The sequence below is a fragment of the Coregonus clupeaformis genome, unplaced genomic scaffold, assembly GCF_020615455.1.
Source record: "Coregonus clupeaformis isolate EN_2021a unplaced genomic scaffold, ASM2061545v1 scaf1172, whole genome shotgun sequence".
NCBI lineage: Eukaryota > Metazoa > Chordata > Actinopteri > Salmoniformes > Salmonidae > Coregonus > Coregonus clupeaformis.
The window spans coordinates 114,961-130,177 of NW_025534626.1; the positions used below are offsets into that span (position 1 = coordinate 114,961).

Here is a 15,217-nt window from a genome sequence, read left to right on the forward strand (position 1 = left end):
CGAGGACACATGGCATAGAGCAGGCAGACAATGGAGGCCTTGCAACAGGCCTGAACCCTAAGGCACAGCCCAGGTGATTTGGCTTCAGATTGATGAGTGCATTGGGTCTGTGCTAGAATGCTGGCATATGGTTGTAGGCGCTGACCATTGATGTGTAGTGGTAGTATGATTCATGTCATGAGAATGGCGTGCACACACACACACACACACACACACACACACACACATACACACAGTGATGATTCCAGCTGATAGTGAATCACAGGATGGATGACCTCATTTATAGAGTTACCAACAACAGCATATACCCACAGACAATCAGATTGAAAACAGACAGAATGCATGTCTTGCTGTAGAAGAATAAATCACTACAGTACTAGTCATCAGGCGTGGGGTTCAAAGCACATGCAACATCTGCTGTTTCAGCTTCAATGCATTTCAACACATTTATGATTCCTGACTGAGTCAGTTATGTTCCGAACCAGATTGGCTGTTAGAGCAGTTCCCTATTTCAGTTCTCATTTGACCAGAATAAAGCACTCAAAATGGCCTGTACATAAGGTCCTCATCATGGCTTCATAGGGCTCGACAGAAATTATACTCAGCCAATGTTACAAGTAGTCACATGGCTTTCCATCAGCTCAAGCAGTGCCCTTTGACATAACTGTCACATCACACAACATGAGTTTCCTTAATGTGGCAAACCAACTAAACACTTCTGTAAACAGGGAGCTTTGTAGTCAGTTGTCATTTCAATCTAACATCAAAGAGATACAAGAAAGCAAAGGCTTCCCATTATGCAATATCTGTTCAGAAACTCACAGGGGTATAGTTCTGTGTGTTTCAGTGACTGTCAGATATAATATTGAATCTATTTAAGTGGATTGTGGGGCAGGAATGTAATCTCTGCATGCAATGTAAAGGTTGACAGATAGGAAGAAAATATCACTTATTGATGAGATGAAGAAACATGTCTTGACTAAGTTGTCCATATGTGAAAATGTATTTACTCCTAGTTCTACTGCATGTCAGTTTGCTATGTTGTTCTACGTTAGTAGTTTCAAATCTTTAAACATTTCACAATGGTGTGAGTAGTCAACATATTTTGCACTGTAAATCCATTTTAGTTGTTTACACAGAAAATATACAACTCTGCTGAATTCCGCTTGATTTGTTAGACTGCTAAATTAAATATTTGTATTATTCTGACCATAATGGAAAGCGCAGCTATTTATTTTCTGCAATTTGAGTACTGTAGGGAATGAAATACGAGCTTTGAGAGAGCCGTGATCCAGAATGTTGAGGAAGTAATATCATCCTAAACCCTGGTGAGATCCCAGAGGTGGCTTGATGACAGAGACTGTGATTGGTTGGCTGTGACCTCAGCTGAAGGTCGTGTGGCCATGATTGGTCCAGGGATGATAGAGTAACATTGGATAGTGATACATTGGGTTTCAGGGGCCATTAACCTGTTTCTCATTCACACAAATCTCTTCCTCTTTTATAAACTGTATTTCTTATACTCAACGACTTTTTCCTGCCACTTTATGCTTTGTAGCTTGCTTTTTCCTTGATTTACCTTTAATCATCCTCTTCTTTTGTTTCCAACTGATCCCTTTTTGATTTACTCCTACCTACATCCCCTGGCCTCTCCACCCCCTCCCTCTTCCACTCTAACCCCTCTTCTACCCCCCTCTCCTCCTCCCCAACACACCTTTCCTCTCCAGCTGGGTTTGTGAAGTCGCCAATGTCTGAGACTAAGCTCACGCTGGACACCTTTGAGCTGTACTGCGACGTGGTCGGTAACCCCACCCCGGAGATCCAGTGGTGGTATGCAGAGATCAACCGCGCCGACTCCTTCAAGCAGCTGTGGGATGGCGCCCGCAAGCGCCGCGTGTCCATCAACACGGCCTACGGCAACAACGGGGTGAGCGTGCTGGGCATCACACGCCTCACGCTGGAGGACTCCGGGACCTACGAGTGCCGGGCCAGCAACGACCCACGGCGCAACGACCTGCGCCAAAACCCCGCCATCACCTGGATCCGCGCCCAGGCCACCATTTCAGTGCTGCAGAGTGAGTGGTCTATGTCCTGTAGTACCTAGATGGTGAATGAACAAACAACCCCGTGCCTGTCCCGCCACCCCACTCCGTAAAAAAATGGAGTTCACACCTCCACCACAGCTGTCCCTGGCAAAGACAGAAATAAAACAAAACACCAACCACCACCTTGTTATTTGTTCATTTCAAAGACTTGTCTTTGTTTTATTTCTGTATAATAAATTGGAAGACGTTGTATTTTATTTCATCCTATAAGTACTACCTTTTGTGTTTTTATTCTATTATGTTGATAGCTCCTATGAGTGTTCCCTCCTCCCCCTGCAGAATTTGAGGATTCTCAGAATTCCGTAGATTTCCTGCCTCTCCCAAAACCCTGAGTGTTTTGTTGTAGATTACCACAAACCCAGAAACCTCCCCAGTCTCTGTCCACCTACCCCATCTTTCCTCCAACACCAACCTCTCCTTCCCCACATATAGCCCATCCTGGCCATTCTGGCCCTCTCCTCTGTCTCATGTGACCTTCGACAGTTGTCCCGTTTCTTTCCCTATTCTCAAAACATCCTAATTTCATCCATTTATTTCTGTATTTATTTTGTGATTTGTGTTTTTCAGTTGAAATGTTGTCTCATCTCTTGTGTTGTGTGGGTTGTTTTATTTACTTCAAAGCCCAGTGTAATTCTGCCCTGTCTGCACCATGTAGCCTAGGCATCGCAGCGCTTTGAAGTTGTGCCGCTTATTTTAGCATCTGGTAATGGGGAAGGGGTAGATGGGACTTAAGAAGACACAAGGAGGGAGCTGTCCAAGTGTAAAGCGTGCCCTTGTTTTGACTCACCCTAATCCAATAAAGGACAGAACCCAGTGAGGTTCTTAAATTATTTTTTTCCTTTCTAGATTTGAGAGAGCTGGTTTCATTGCTACAGCAGACAGACAGTCTCTCTCTGGACTCGCCTGTGTACTGTATGACCTTGTGCCTTCTTAGCCGTTATTAAGTGTTTGAGCGTGAATCAGTAATGACATTATATCCTCTCCCCTCTCTGCTGTATTGCATACAAACATACTGAATGTCAACTGGACCCTTTTAATGAGTGCACGCTCCAGTGAGTGCCCAGCCCATTGGAGCAGAGAGATGTGGAATGTTGTTAGTCACAGCCATGCAGCCAGATACTCTCAGAGGCTTACTACCGGAGTCAGCTCCTTCATCTCCTGAGCATTAACTACTGATCTGTCTGTCATACACAGTGTTTACCATGCTGTTTGACTACTATCTGACTGCAAGGGCTACATGTACACACTGCCTAATCTCACGCCCATTACACTTCACTCCACCAGCTGGCTTGAGACGTGTACAGTAGGTCTACAGTAGATATCTCAGTTTACTGGTTGTAGAAATGTTTCCATCATCAAGCTAACATGGAATTGGTAAATTCAATGTTTTCTTATTTAAAAGACAGATATGCATTCCTAAAATGAGCAGATATTCATTCCTAAAAAAATCAGTACATGTTCTAATAATTGAGTCAGACCTTTTGTCATCCAATATATTCTGTCATTACTGAGTGTCAACGTTCTTCTTATATACATGTAATAATATGTGTATATGACATGTATATAACAGGCTATACACACTGAACCAAAGGAGATGATAATGTATAGTTCTTCGTGAATGTTTTCAAATATGTGCTTGTCTTGTTTTAGCCGTTTAGTTTGTGATTGTGCATAGATCTGGAGATCCATTCCAAAGTCAAGGCCGTTTTTTGATTAACTCTTATATAGTTACTACATTTGTAATAAACTCCTTAGCTTAGGTAACAGTTTAATCAACAGTGTATTTAATTGCAGTAAATGAACTAGTCGACACAGGCCTCAGTGTGATTTGGTTTTAATCCTCTCCCAACCTGTATTGTGTTATAGCTGATAGCTGAGTTGTTTAATGCATGGGAGGGAGGGAGGGAGGGAGGGAGGGAGGAGGGGTTGGCTCAACATACCGATCAAGTGGGCAAACATCCTCCCTCTGTCAGCAAGAAATAGCCATTACTGGCACCATCCTCTAGGACTGGATGCAGGTCATAATGGAATATAATGTATTACACTGTTATGAGTGGGTAACAGTGTCAATGTAATTATGCTTTTACAATCCTAGACACAGAGGTGGCCACGTGGGTCAGTGCCTGTGTGCTGTGCATGACATCACTGATTCATTCTATTTTTGAGCAGGTGTCCTACAAATGACCTTCTATTGAGCTGAGGAAACCTCCTATGGAAAACACTGTGCCTTTAATGCCTAATGCACATTTCTTGAATGAACTATTTCTGTGTAGTCTGTGTATATTCCCAGGATGCCACACTATGTGGGCTGAGTGGTCTGTATAGGGGTTCTGAAGCAGAGAGAGAGGAGGGGAGACAGAGAGAGCCATAGAGAGAGAGAGAGAGAGAGAGAGAGAGGGCGGGAGGAGGAGAGAGAGCAATATAGGGAGAGAAAGAGAGCGAGAGCTAGAGGGAGGGAGAGAGAGAGCAATAGAGTGAGAGAGAGAGAGTGAGAGAGAGAGATTTCCCTCTAGCTATTGGGTATACAGAACTGCAGGAGTAGGTGCCATGAATGCTAATAGAAGTCACTAGCCAGGGCCCAGAGACCCTCCTCCTTCCCCCTCCCCTCCCCTCCCCCTTCTCTACTAGGAAGTTTGTAGCAGCAGCCAATAGTAAGATTATTATACTCCTCCATCCTCTAGAGTGGGGTTGCGTGGTTGCCATGGCTGGCCCGCCCTGGGGGAGGGAGGGAGTGGGGGGAGCTTCCTCACTACCCAAGGCTGCCTGCCTGCCTGCACTCTCTGATGAAACATCCTGCCTGAGCCTCCCTCTATGTCCTTGAGAAATGGACCCTTGTGTTGCTCTGTTAACAAAGAGCTAGGGATTGTTATAGTGTAGTGCAGCAGTAGTCAAGCTGTTGTTCATCTCATTTGTTTGCCTCGGTTATATACTTTGTCCTCTTCTGTTTAGCTATTGATTCTACTACCACCCCATAGGTTTGCTGAAGATTATACCTTATTCACTTCCTGGTTTTGGTTTGAATGACAGGACAGCAGTTATTTGGAAGTCAAGTAAGTCACTGTTAGTTCAGCGTGTACAGAGGAGTATGTAGGGCGGCAGGTAGCCTAGCGATTAAGAGAGTTGGGTTAGTAACCGAAAGGTCACTGGTTCAAATCCCTGAGCCGACTAGGTGAAAAATCTGTCGATGTGCCCAAATTGCTCTTGTAAATCGCGTCTGCTAAAATGTAAATGTAGTGTCAATATGATTATCTATCATCTCAAAATGGGAGAGGGAACTACAGAGGTACTATAGGTCTGTAGGGAGACTAATCATCATTTTACTTTTACAGACTTCATTTTGTGAGTCCCTCTATTGTATGGTAACAACAGAACCAAAGACAGATACAGGGTTTAGTGTTGCATGTATTTTCCTGCCGCTCCATGTTGTGTTTATCTTTATGTATGTGTGTTTTTGTTGTCTTATGTTCCTGCCTCAACTCCCACCCAGATCTGTGTGTGGGGAATAGTTAGTATAGTTACAGGTTCTGGTATAGTGTTGAGCCCTGGTTCAATGATAAGGGGTTGCTGTCTCTCTGTGTGTTTCAGAGCCCAAGATCAATGCGTCAGATCAGATCATCCTGCCCTCGGAGACCAAAGGGCCCCCTGTCACCCTGCAGTGTAACCTGACCAACGCCCACGAAGGCCAACAAGAGAGCTTCTGGATGAAAAATGGAGTGGAGATCACAGACACACGGAATGAGCAGAAGAACACAGAGTACATGTTAGTCCTTATGTATTCTGTAGTTCTCTTGCTAGAGCATTCAACAAAGCCTTTCCAATTGTCACACAGACGATCAACACTAAGACCAATCACCCTGAGATGGAAATAACAGCAATGTTGCCAAGTCCTTTAGTGAAAACATTGACACAGAGAAGACATCCAGACACAAACAGTTGTTGGGCAGCTCCATCCCTTGCAGGGCATAGCCATCAGAGCAGCCCCTGAGCTTAGAGCAGAGCAGCCAGCCCCTGTACTGCACAACACCCCCATAGACATCTCCCAGACTCTCCCCAGCCAGGCGCGGGCAGCTACATGATGAGACCACTGGGCAGCTCCCTTCCTGTCACATTACATCTCAGTACTCTACTAATGGCTAACCCCAGAACAGACAGCCCCGTCCTAACCTCTCCTCTCTCCTGGCTGCCTAAAACACAGCACAGTGCTAACAATGTACTCTAAGGACTTCCACACAACATGCATCATTGGGTGATGCACAATGATAGACAACAGAATTAGAGAAAATGAGTATTGTCTTTGCATATACACTACCAGTCAAAAGTTTGGACACACCTACTCATTAAGGGTTTTTCTTTATTTTTACTATTTTTTACATTGTAGAATAATAGTGAAGACATCAAAACTATGAAATAACACATATGGAATCATGTAGTAACCAAAAAAGTGTTAAACAAATCAAAATATATTACATTTACATTTTACATTTTAGTCATTTTGCAGACGCTCTAATCCAGAGTTATTAGTAATATATTTTTTATTTGAGATTCTTCAAATAGCCACCCTTTGCCTTGATGACAGCTTTGCACACTCTTGGCATTCTCTCAACCAGTTTCATGAGGTAGTCACCTGAAATGCATTTCAATTAACAGGCGTGCCTTGTTAAAAGTTAATTTGTGGAATTTCTTTCATTCATAATGCGTTTGAGACAATCAGTTGTGTTGTGACAAGGTAGGGTGGGTATACAGAAGATAGCCCTATTTTGTAAAAGACTAAGTCCATATTATGGCAAGAACAGCTCAAATAAGCAAAGAGAAATGACAGTCCATCATCAAGACATGAAGGTCAGTCAATAAAGAACATTTCAAGAACTTCTTCAAGTGCAGTCGCAAAAACCATCAAGCGCTATGATGAAACTGGCTCTCATGAGGACCGCCACAGGAATGGAAGACCCAGAGTTACCTCTGCTGCAGAGGATGAGTTCATTAGAGTTACCAGCCTCAGAAATTGCAGCCCAAATAAATGCCACAGACACATCTCAACATCAACTGTTCAGAGGGGACTGTGTGAATCAGGCCTTCATGGTCGAATTGCTGCAAAGAAAGCACTACTAAAGGACACCAATAAGAAGAAGAGACCTGCTTGTGCCAAGAAACACGAGCAATGGACATTAGACCGGTGGAAATCCAAATTTGAGATTTTTGGTTCCAACCGCTGTGTCTTTGTGAGACGTGGTGTGGGTGAACGGATGATCTCCACATGTATAGTTCCCACCGTAAAGCATTGAGGAGGAGGTGTTATGGTGTGGGGGTGCTTTGCTGGTGACACTGTCTGTGATTTATTTTGAATTCAAGGCACACTTAACCAGCATGGCTGCCACAGCATTCTGCAGCGATACGCCATCCCATCTGGTTTGGGCTTAGTGGGACTATCATTTGTTTTTTAACAGGACAATGACCCAACACACCTCCAGGCTGTGTAAGGGCAATTATACCACCACGGAGAGTGATGGAGTGCTGCATCAGATGACCTGGCCTCCACAATCCCCCGACCTAATCCCAATTGAGATGATTTGGGATGAGTCGGACAGCAGAGTGAAGGAAAAGTAGCCAACAAGTGCTCAGCATATGTGGGAACTCCTTCAAGACTGTTGGAAAAGCATTCCAGGTGAAGTTGGTTGACAGAATGCCAAGAGTGTGAAAAGCTGTCATCAAGGCAAAGGGTGGCTATTTGAAAAATCTCAAATCTCAAATATTTAATATTTTTATTTGTTTAACACTTTTTTGGTTACTACATGATTCCATATGTGTTATTTCATAGTTTTGATGTCTTCACTATTATTCTACAATGTAGTAGTTATGGAGTAACTGATATTTTGTGGTTTGTTGCAGAATCAAGAAACCAAGGTCAGATGATGCAGGGGAGTACATGTGTGTTTACACGTTTGAAATGGCTCCCAACGCCAACGCCACTATTGAGGTAAAAGGTAAGACTCCCCGACCACCAGATCTCACTCACGGTATAAACAAATGACAGATACACTGTTGATTTTTATAATTGGCCTCCACTTTAATCCATACTGTCATTTGACCCTCTGCCATACCTAAGAGAGAGATAAAGTTATCCTATGAGGGATTTGATGGATAACACAATCTAGAGCTACTTCCTGTGAACAGATCCCCTTCCAGTGACAGACGTTGAGATGTTGGTCCGGTGATGTGTTGTGGTGTTGACAGGCTGGCCTCTGGAGGCTGCTGCCACTCACTGAGAGGACAGGGCAGGACAGGCCAGCTGAAGGGAGGGACAGAGTCCTGTCTTCTCTGCTCTCTCTGTACACTCGATTCACACAGACACACCTTCCTTCAGGCTACTGTCTCCTCTGTACACACTGGTCTAACAGTGATTTACTTTATTTATTTTTATTAGACAGATTATTATTAAGATTATCAGTCATTTTGCACCAGTTACCACATATAATTGACGCAGGACCAAGGGTATCGTATTTGTGTCGTATTTGTTCTATTTTTAAGGATAACCATGATGATAATTAGTGATAATGTGTCAAATAATGTCACTCATTTGAATTAGTGGCTTATTCTGTACGGTATATGTTGGATAACATCGTTTCACATTTGAAAGCACATATTCATAACTGTTAGGATAATTCATTGACGTGAAAGACGCTTATAGAAAAACTGACACCCTAGCGAGATAGAAGTTGACAGGTCACCCTTCAAGTGGAATAAGGGATTTTCCTCTGGGTGAGAAAGGACTTGCAAAACCCTGTTCTAGAGAAGCTTGCTTACACGTACAGTGCTTAAGCCAATTTGCTGTGACATTGCTATGGTGGTGTATACAGAGCTTGCCATTGACTGTTATGCCTGCCGTGGCAGTATTAAGCGCTAGCTGCCTGCGTGGTTGGTTGGTTGCGTAACGCGGGTGATGACCGTGTATGCTCTGCAGCTCTGCTGCTTCCTACAGCCTGAGAGATGACAGGCCTCATCTCCAATCAAACCTCAGCGTCCTGACCCTAGGGTCGTTTGAAGGGAGGGAGGCAGGCAGGCAGGGAGGCTTGCTGCCCCTGGCTGTTAGAGCATGCACAACACACCGTTTGCTGGACATACAAACACCATGGCAGCACTGCCTTTGAACATTATTGATTACTGTCTGGAAGTATTAACTGAATTGTTGACAGATGCTGTTAGTTGCATTTGGGATGCTGATGTCTTGGTTTGGAGGAAGCATGGACACGACAATCGTTTTTGAGATAGATTTAGATACTTTTGCAGGCTTTCCTGTTAATTGTTACAGTTAGGGACCGATTGAGGAATAGCCTCAATAAAAGCTAAAGAGAATGATCATTCTAAGCAGAAATCCATGATAGTTGTGACCAATTGCATCCAATTAGTCTTGCCCTGCCTTATACAAGGGCACTGAGTCCCATACCATTAAACCCATACTCGGTCGTACCACCAGGTCCCATACATTAAGCATGGTAGAGGGGCCCATGCAGGCCAGCCTGTGTGCTCTATGCTCCTGGCAGCTGAGCTCTGAGCTCCCCCCAGCTCCCTCCGGCTGCAGTGTCCTTGGCGCTCCCATCTCTCCAGCTCTCAGCTCAGAGCGAGGCAACAGATGGAGGCTTGTGTGATGGTGGTGTGGGATTAAGGCTCAGAATCTGCTCCCAGCCATTTGTAATGGCAGGACTTTATTGTCTACGATGATACAGTAAGCTGCTGTCCTGAGCATGCATATTTTGCACATCCCAATTATATTTGTATTTTTATATATCAGATTTTTTTGTGTGCTATTTACAAATTTTTTAAAGAGATAATTCTACACGCCCTGTTGATTTAATCAAATCAATTATGTATTTTGCAGATCTAGATTTTTTTCTAATTCCAATTTTTTGTCAACCGCACAGTACAGGCCCACAGGATAATGTGTCATATAATTATTTATACCGTGGCATTGTTGAATACCTTTTTCTGATTGGCTTGAAGGGCATTCTAGAGCATGCATTATTTCCATATAACGCACAGTATATTTGCACGGTATAATTCAATGGCTATAGTTCTTACATGTTCTATGTTTGAGCTGCTTTTGAAAGTCAAATTGAAAACATTATTGGCATTGTTTAATTTGATTTTCATAATAGCAAGCTGGGACTGATGGTTCGGTTAGCTAAACTAGCAAGTCTGTTTGTTTGGTTACCAAGGCAACTACTGTCGCTATCTAGTAAACTTGCTAGCTCCTTCAGTGGATGTTGAACACATTTCTACATGCAAATTAACAAATTTATAGCGGTAAATGTGTTAAATTATAGCCATGGTATAAAAGGGATAATCAACTCGGGGTTATGCATTCTCTGGAAAATAATGCAACTAAGTGGAAGGTTAGTTCCGCGTCTTTTCCAGAACGCATAGCCCCTCGTTGATTATCCCTTACTAATTCCACACGATCATCACGTTTGAGCTCAAATGCTCTTTAAATTCAGTGGAGAGATGGGCGGTATCAAATACAGTAAATATAAATCTGACTGTCTAATCACCTCTTCCAGAGAGACTACCAGAAGGTGTCACATTCTCAATATCTTTCTGACACACAGACAGACACATCCACCCAGCAGCACTGTAGATCAGTAATCACACAAGCTGCTGGGGGTGTGAAATGGAAGATTTCTGCCTGTTTTGGCGCCACTCAGAGGGCAGTCAGTCTCCATGCTGTCAGTGTTAGTGAGCTGGGGATAACGAAGACGGAGATACCTGGCCCCTCCCCCACTAGCCAGAGAGCACGTGTGCACCATAATTACAGTAGGAAGGATGATGTCACTTTGAGCTCAAGCCACTGCTGCTCAATCATACTCCACGATAACGGCCGCCGCGCACTGCAGAAAACGCTGCAGCACCAGGCCAGCCTCTCCCCTGATCCTGCTTAATTGCATGGAAGGAATTACCGTAATTTCAAGGATTAGCTAAAGGCTGTGGCAGTTGTCTCTCGGCTCCAGAGCCGAGTTAAACTGAGGATTCTGTCTGAAAACCCAGGCTGTCGCTGGGTTGGAGAATCTCACCTTTAAGAAAGTCTCAGTCATACGTTTACTGGCGTCTATGAACTGAAACTCTGCAAGATATGTAGGCCTACACCTTCAAAAGGCAGACCTGGAAGTAAGCATCAGCAAACCATGAGCTCTACCTTTTAAAGAAACGTGGCAATTGAATAAAACAGCTAAATGTGTCCCTGCCTCGATCACTGTGGTGATAAAGCACTGATTCCAGTGTAAGTCCATCTCCAGGGAAGTCAGTGCCTCACAGCTAAATCACAGAACAATTCCCCAAATCCTTACTTAATTTACCATCACTTTCATGTTCATCTTAATGTTAGTTACCGTAATCAAAATGGGTCCCGACAGACTTGACTATATCATCTGACGTCTTGTTATTTAGAGAAGCCGACGAGGAACACCTTTGACACAAACATGGAACGTCTTGCATAAAATGTTTGAATTTTTATTCAAATGCATGTCACTCCCTTTTTCCCTTGTTTTAGCGGCACCTGAGATCACGGGCCACAAGCGCAGTGACAATAAGAATGAGGGGCAGAGTGCTCTGTTGTACTGTAAGTCTGTTGGCTACCCCTTTCCCATCTGGACGTGGCGTAAACTGGATGGCTCAAACTACATGGTACGTATCCTCTTCCTCAGCTCTATATAACTCATGCTAGATCAGGGGTTCCCCCAAAAAAATTGCCCACGACCCCATTTTGATATCTGAAAATTCTCGTGACCTCAACCATGTGAAAATATTTGTAATTATGTAATTAACAGCCAATGTTTACGTTTTTATTTGGGGCTATGGCAGTCAATTGAAAAACATCCTAACAGTATTTCTGATTGTCTTCTCAACTCACCATCACATACTTTTAATGTGGGGCTATGACAGTCAATTGCAAATTAGTCTGACATAATGTACAGTACCAGTCAAAAGTTTGGACACACCTACTCATGCAAGGGTTTTTCTTGATTTTTACTATTTTCTACATTGTAGAATAATAGTGAAGACATAACTATGAAAGAACACATATGGAATCATGTAGTAACCAAAAAAAGTGTTAAACAAATCAACATTTATTTTATATTTGAGATTCTTTAAAGTAGCCACCCTTTGCCTTGATGACAGCTTTGCACACTCTTTGGCATTCTCTCAACCAGCTTCATGAGGAATGCTTTTCCAACAGTCTTGAAGGAGTTCCCACATATGCTGAGCACTTGTTGGCTGCTTTTCCTTCACTCTGTGGTCCGACTCATCCCAAACCATCTCAATTTGGTTGAAGTCGGGTGATTGTGGAGGCCAGGTCATCTGATGCAGCACTCCATCACTCTCCTTCTTGGTCAAATAGCCCTTACACAGCCTGGAGGTGTGTTTTGGGTCATTGTCCTTTTGAAAAACAAATGATAATCCCACTAAGCGCTAACCAGATGGCGCAGTGGTCTAAGGCACTGCATCGCAGTGCTAGCTGTGCCACTAGATATCCTGGTTAGAGTCCAGGCTCTGTTGCAGCCGGCCGAGACCGGGAGACCCATGGGCGGCGCACAATTGGTCCAGCGTCGTCCAAGGTAGGGGAGTGTTTGGCCGGCAGGGATGTGGGTTCGTTTCCCACGGACAGTTCCTCTCTCAATGCAAAAAAAATCTTTCCAACACTCCCCCTCGATAACCACCAAGCCTTGGTGTGAAATAGAACATTGTCATGCTCTGATCCCATATCTCCACATAGTTTTGCGAACAGGTGTGCGTGCAGTGGATGTGGTTTGATGTATACTGAACAAAAATATAAACGCATCATGTAAATTGTTGGTCCCATGTTTCATGAGCTGAAATAAAAGACCCCAGAAAATGTCCATACGCACAAAAAGCGTACTTCTCTCAAATGTTGTGAACATATTTGTTTACGTCCCTGTTAGTGAGCATTTCTCCTTTGCCAAGATAATCCATCCACCTGACAGGTGTGGCATATCAAGAAGCTGATTAAACAGCATGATCATTACACAGGTGCACCTTGTGCTGGGGACAATAAAAGGCCACTCTAGAATGTGCAGTTGTCACACAACATAATGCCACAGATGTCTCAAGTTTTGAGGGAGCGTGCAATTGGCATGCTGACTGCAGGAATGTCCACCAGAGCTGTTGCCAGATCATTTAATGTTAATTTCTTTACCATAAGCCGCCTCCAACGTCGTTTAAGAGAATTTGGCAGAACGTCCAATCGGCCTCACAACCGCAGACCACTTGTAACCACGCCAGCCCAGGACCTCCACATCCGGCTTCTTCACCTGCGGGATCGTCTGAGACCAGCCAACCGGACAGCTGATGAAACTGAGGAGTATTTCTGTCTGTAATAAAGCCATTTTGTGGGGAAAAACATATTCTGATTGGCTGGGCCTGGCTCCCAAGTGGGTGGGCCTATGCCCTCCCAGGCCCACCCATGGCTGCACCCCTGCCCAGTCATGTGAAATCCATAGATTAAATTGACTGATTTCCTTATATGAACTGTAACTCAGTAAAATCATTGAAATTGTTGCATGTTGCGTTTATATTTTTGTTCAGCATAGTACAATCTAAGTTACCCGCTTCAGTATATCTCAGAGTTCTGTGTTCAGCTCTTTTGCTGCCAGTTGCTCTCGGTGTATCATACAATGCGTCCATATGGTAGAGAGAGACACATTAATAACCAGAGTGCATAGGCCTACCTGATAGATGGAGACCCATCTGTGCAAAAGCCCACCATTCGATCCCATGGAATCTGTTTTTCGTCAATATAGCCACACAGCACACTGAACATCCCCTGTGCAGTTTCATGCTCGGGAATCGAGAGACAGAACAATATGTACGCGTGAATAGCATCCCCCGACATGTATTGCGAACAAAAGTCATGCATGGGCATCTCAGCCCTCACAGCTAGTGTCCATTTTGAGAGCATTAGCTAGGGAGTTTTTGAGTCGTTCAGTCAGTACTCTCTTGATTGCTAGCAAAAGCATATAACAGTGTTATCTGACAAAGGTATTGATGTGAGTTTCTGTGCCTCTGCCTCCCCACACATTGTTTTCACCATATCAATTGCCTCCGGTAATATCAGAGTACCTGCAATAGTGTGTGGTTTCATAGCGTAGCGGGCCTAGTCATTCACCGTCGGAATGATTGAAGTGCAAAGGTCAAGTGCGGCCGTTTCCCATGATCTAAGGGCGCTCTCTGGTTGAATTTTAGATTTGAAGAATTTTCATTTAGATTTTTAAGGTTAACCACATTACAATGATTTTGAGATACAAAGATGATATTCTAATATGTATATATATATATATATCTTTGGGACATCTTTATTTTTTTTTGGGGGGGGGGGGGGTTTAGGAAATTCTCCCACGACCCTATTTTCATATCAGGTGACGCTCACGACCCCGCATGGTGTATAACTTAATGTGATCACTGTCTGGTATGTGATCGTAAAATTGTCTGTAACATATAAATAATTGATATGCTAAATTACCCTCCTCTAGGAAATCGACAACTCCTCTGGCCGCTTCTTCATCACCAACAAAGAGAACTACACAGAGCTGAACATCGTCAACCTGAACCGCACCTCGGACCCTGGTGAATACCAGTGCAACGCTACCAACCACATTGGCACCAAGTCCGTGTCGTCCATCCTGCGGGTGCGCAGCCACCTGGCACCCCTCTGGCCCTTCCTGGGGGTGCTAGCGGAGATCATCATCCTGGTGGTCATCATCGTAGTGTACGAAAAACGCAAGAGGCCAGACGATGTGTTGGACGGTAAGACAACATTAAATATAGTGTGAATATAGTATTATATTGTATCTCTTTGGGGAGACAGACAACCTCTCGCCATGTTGTCATCGTCAGGCCTGTTTGATTATTATACTTGTCAGCGTTACTGGATGCTGTCATTGAAATGACTGTACAGTACATTACCTTAACAGGAAAAAGGGTTCTCGATCTCACCTCAAAGAGACCAACGTGCTAACAGCGGCAGGGGAGTATGTACTGTTTGGGGTAAAATCAGGGAGGGAGAGGGAATGATTTACATTTACATTTACGTCATTTAGCAGACGCTC

At 43.9% G+C, this 15,217-nt stretch overlaps 1 protein-coding gene across 3 annotated transcripts in view; it reads left to right on the forward strand.

The window, feature by feature from the left end:
• LOC121582292 (neuroplastin) overlaps positions 1-15,217 on the forward strand; it is a 33,853-nt gene that overhangs the window by 10,641 nt on the left and 7,995 nt on the right. For 2 of the 3 annotated variants that reach the window (XM_041898002.2, XM_041898001.2), the window contains exons 2-6: positions 1,728-2,075; positions 5,691-5,865; positions 7,992-8,086; positions 11,644-11,777; positions 14,642-14,915. In XM_041898002.2, the coding sequence (XP_041753936.1) occupies positions 1,728-2,075; positions 5,691-5,865; positions 7,992-8,086; positions 11,644-11,777; positions 14,642-14,915 (1,026 nt within the window). The remainder of the gene's footprint in view (positions 1-1,727; positions 2,076-5,690; positions 5,866-7,991; positions 8,087-11,643; positions 11,778-14,641; positions 14,916-15,217) is intronic. The other variant, XM_041898003.2, reaches the window with a different exon arrangement.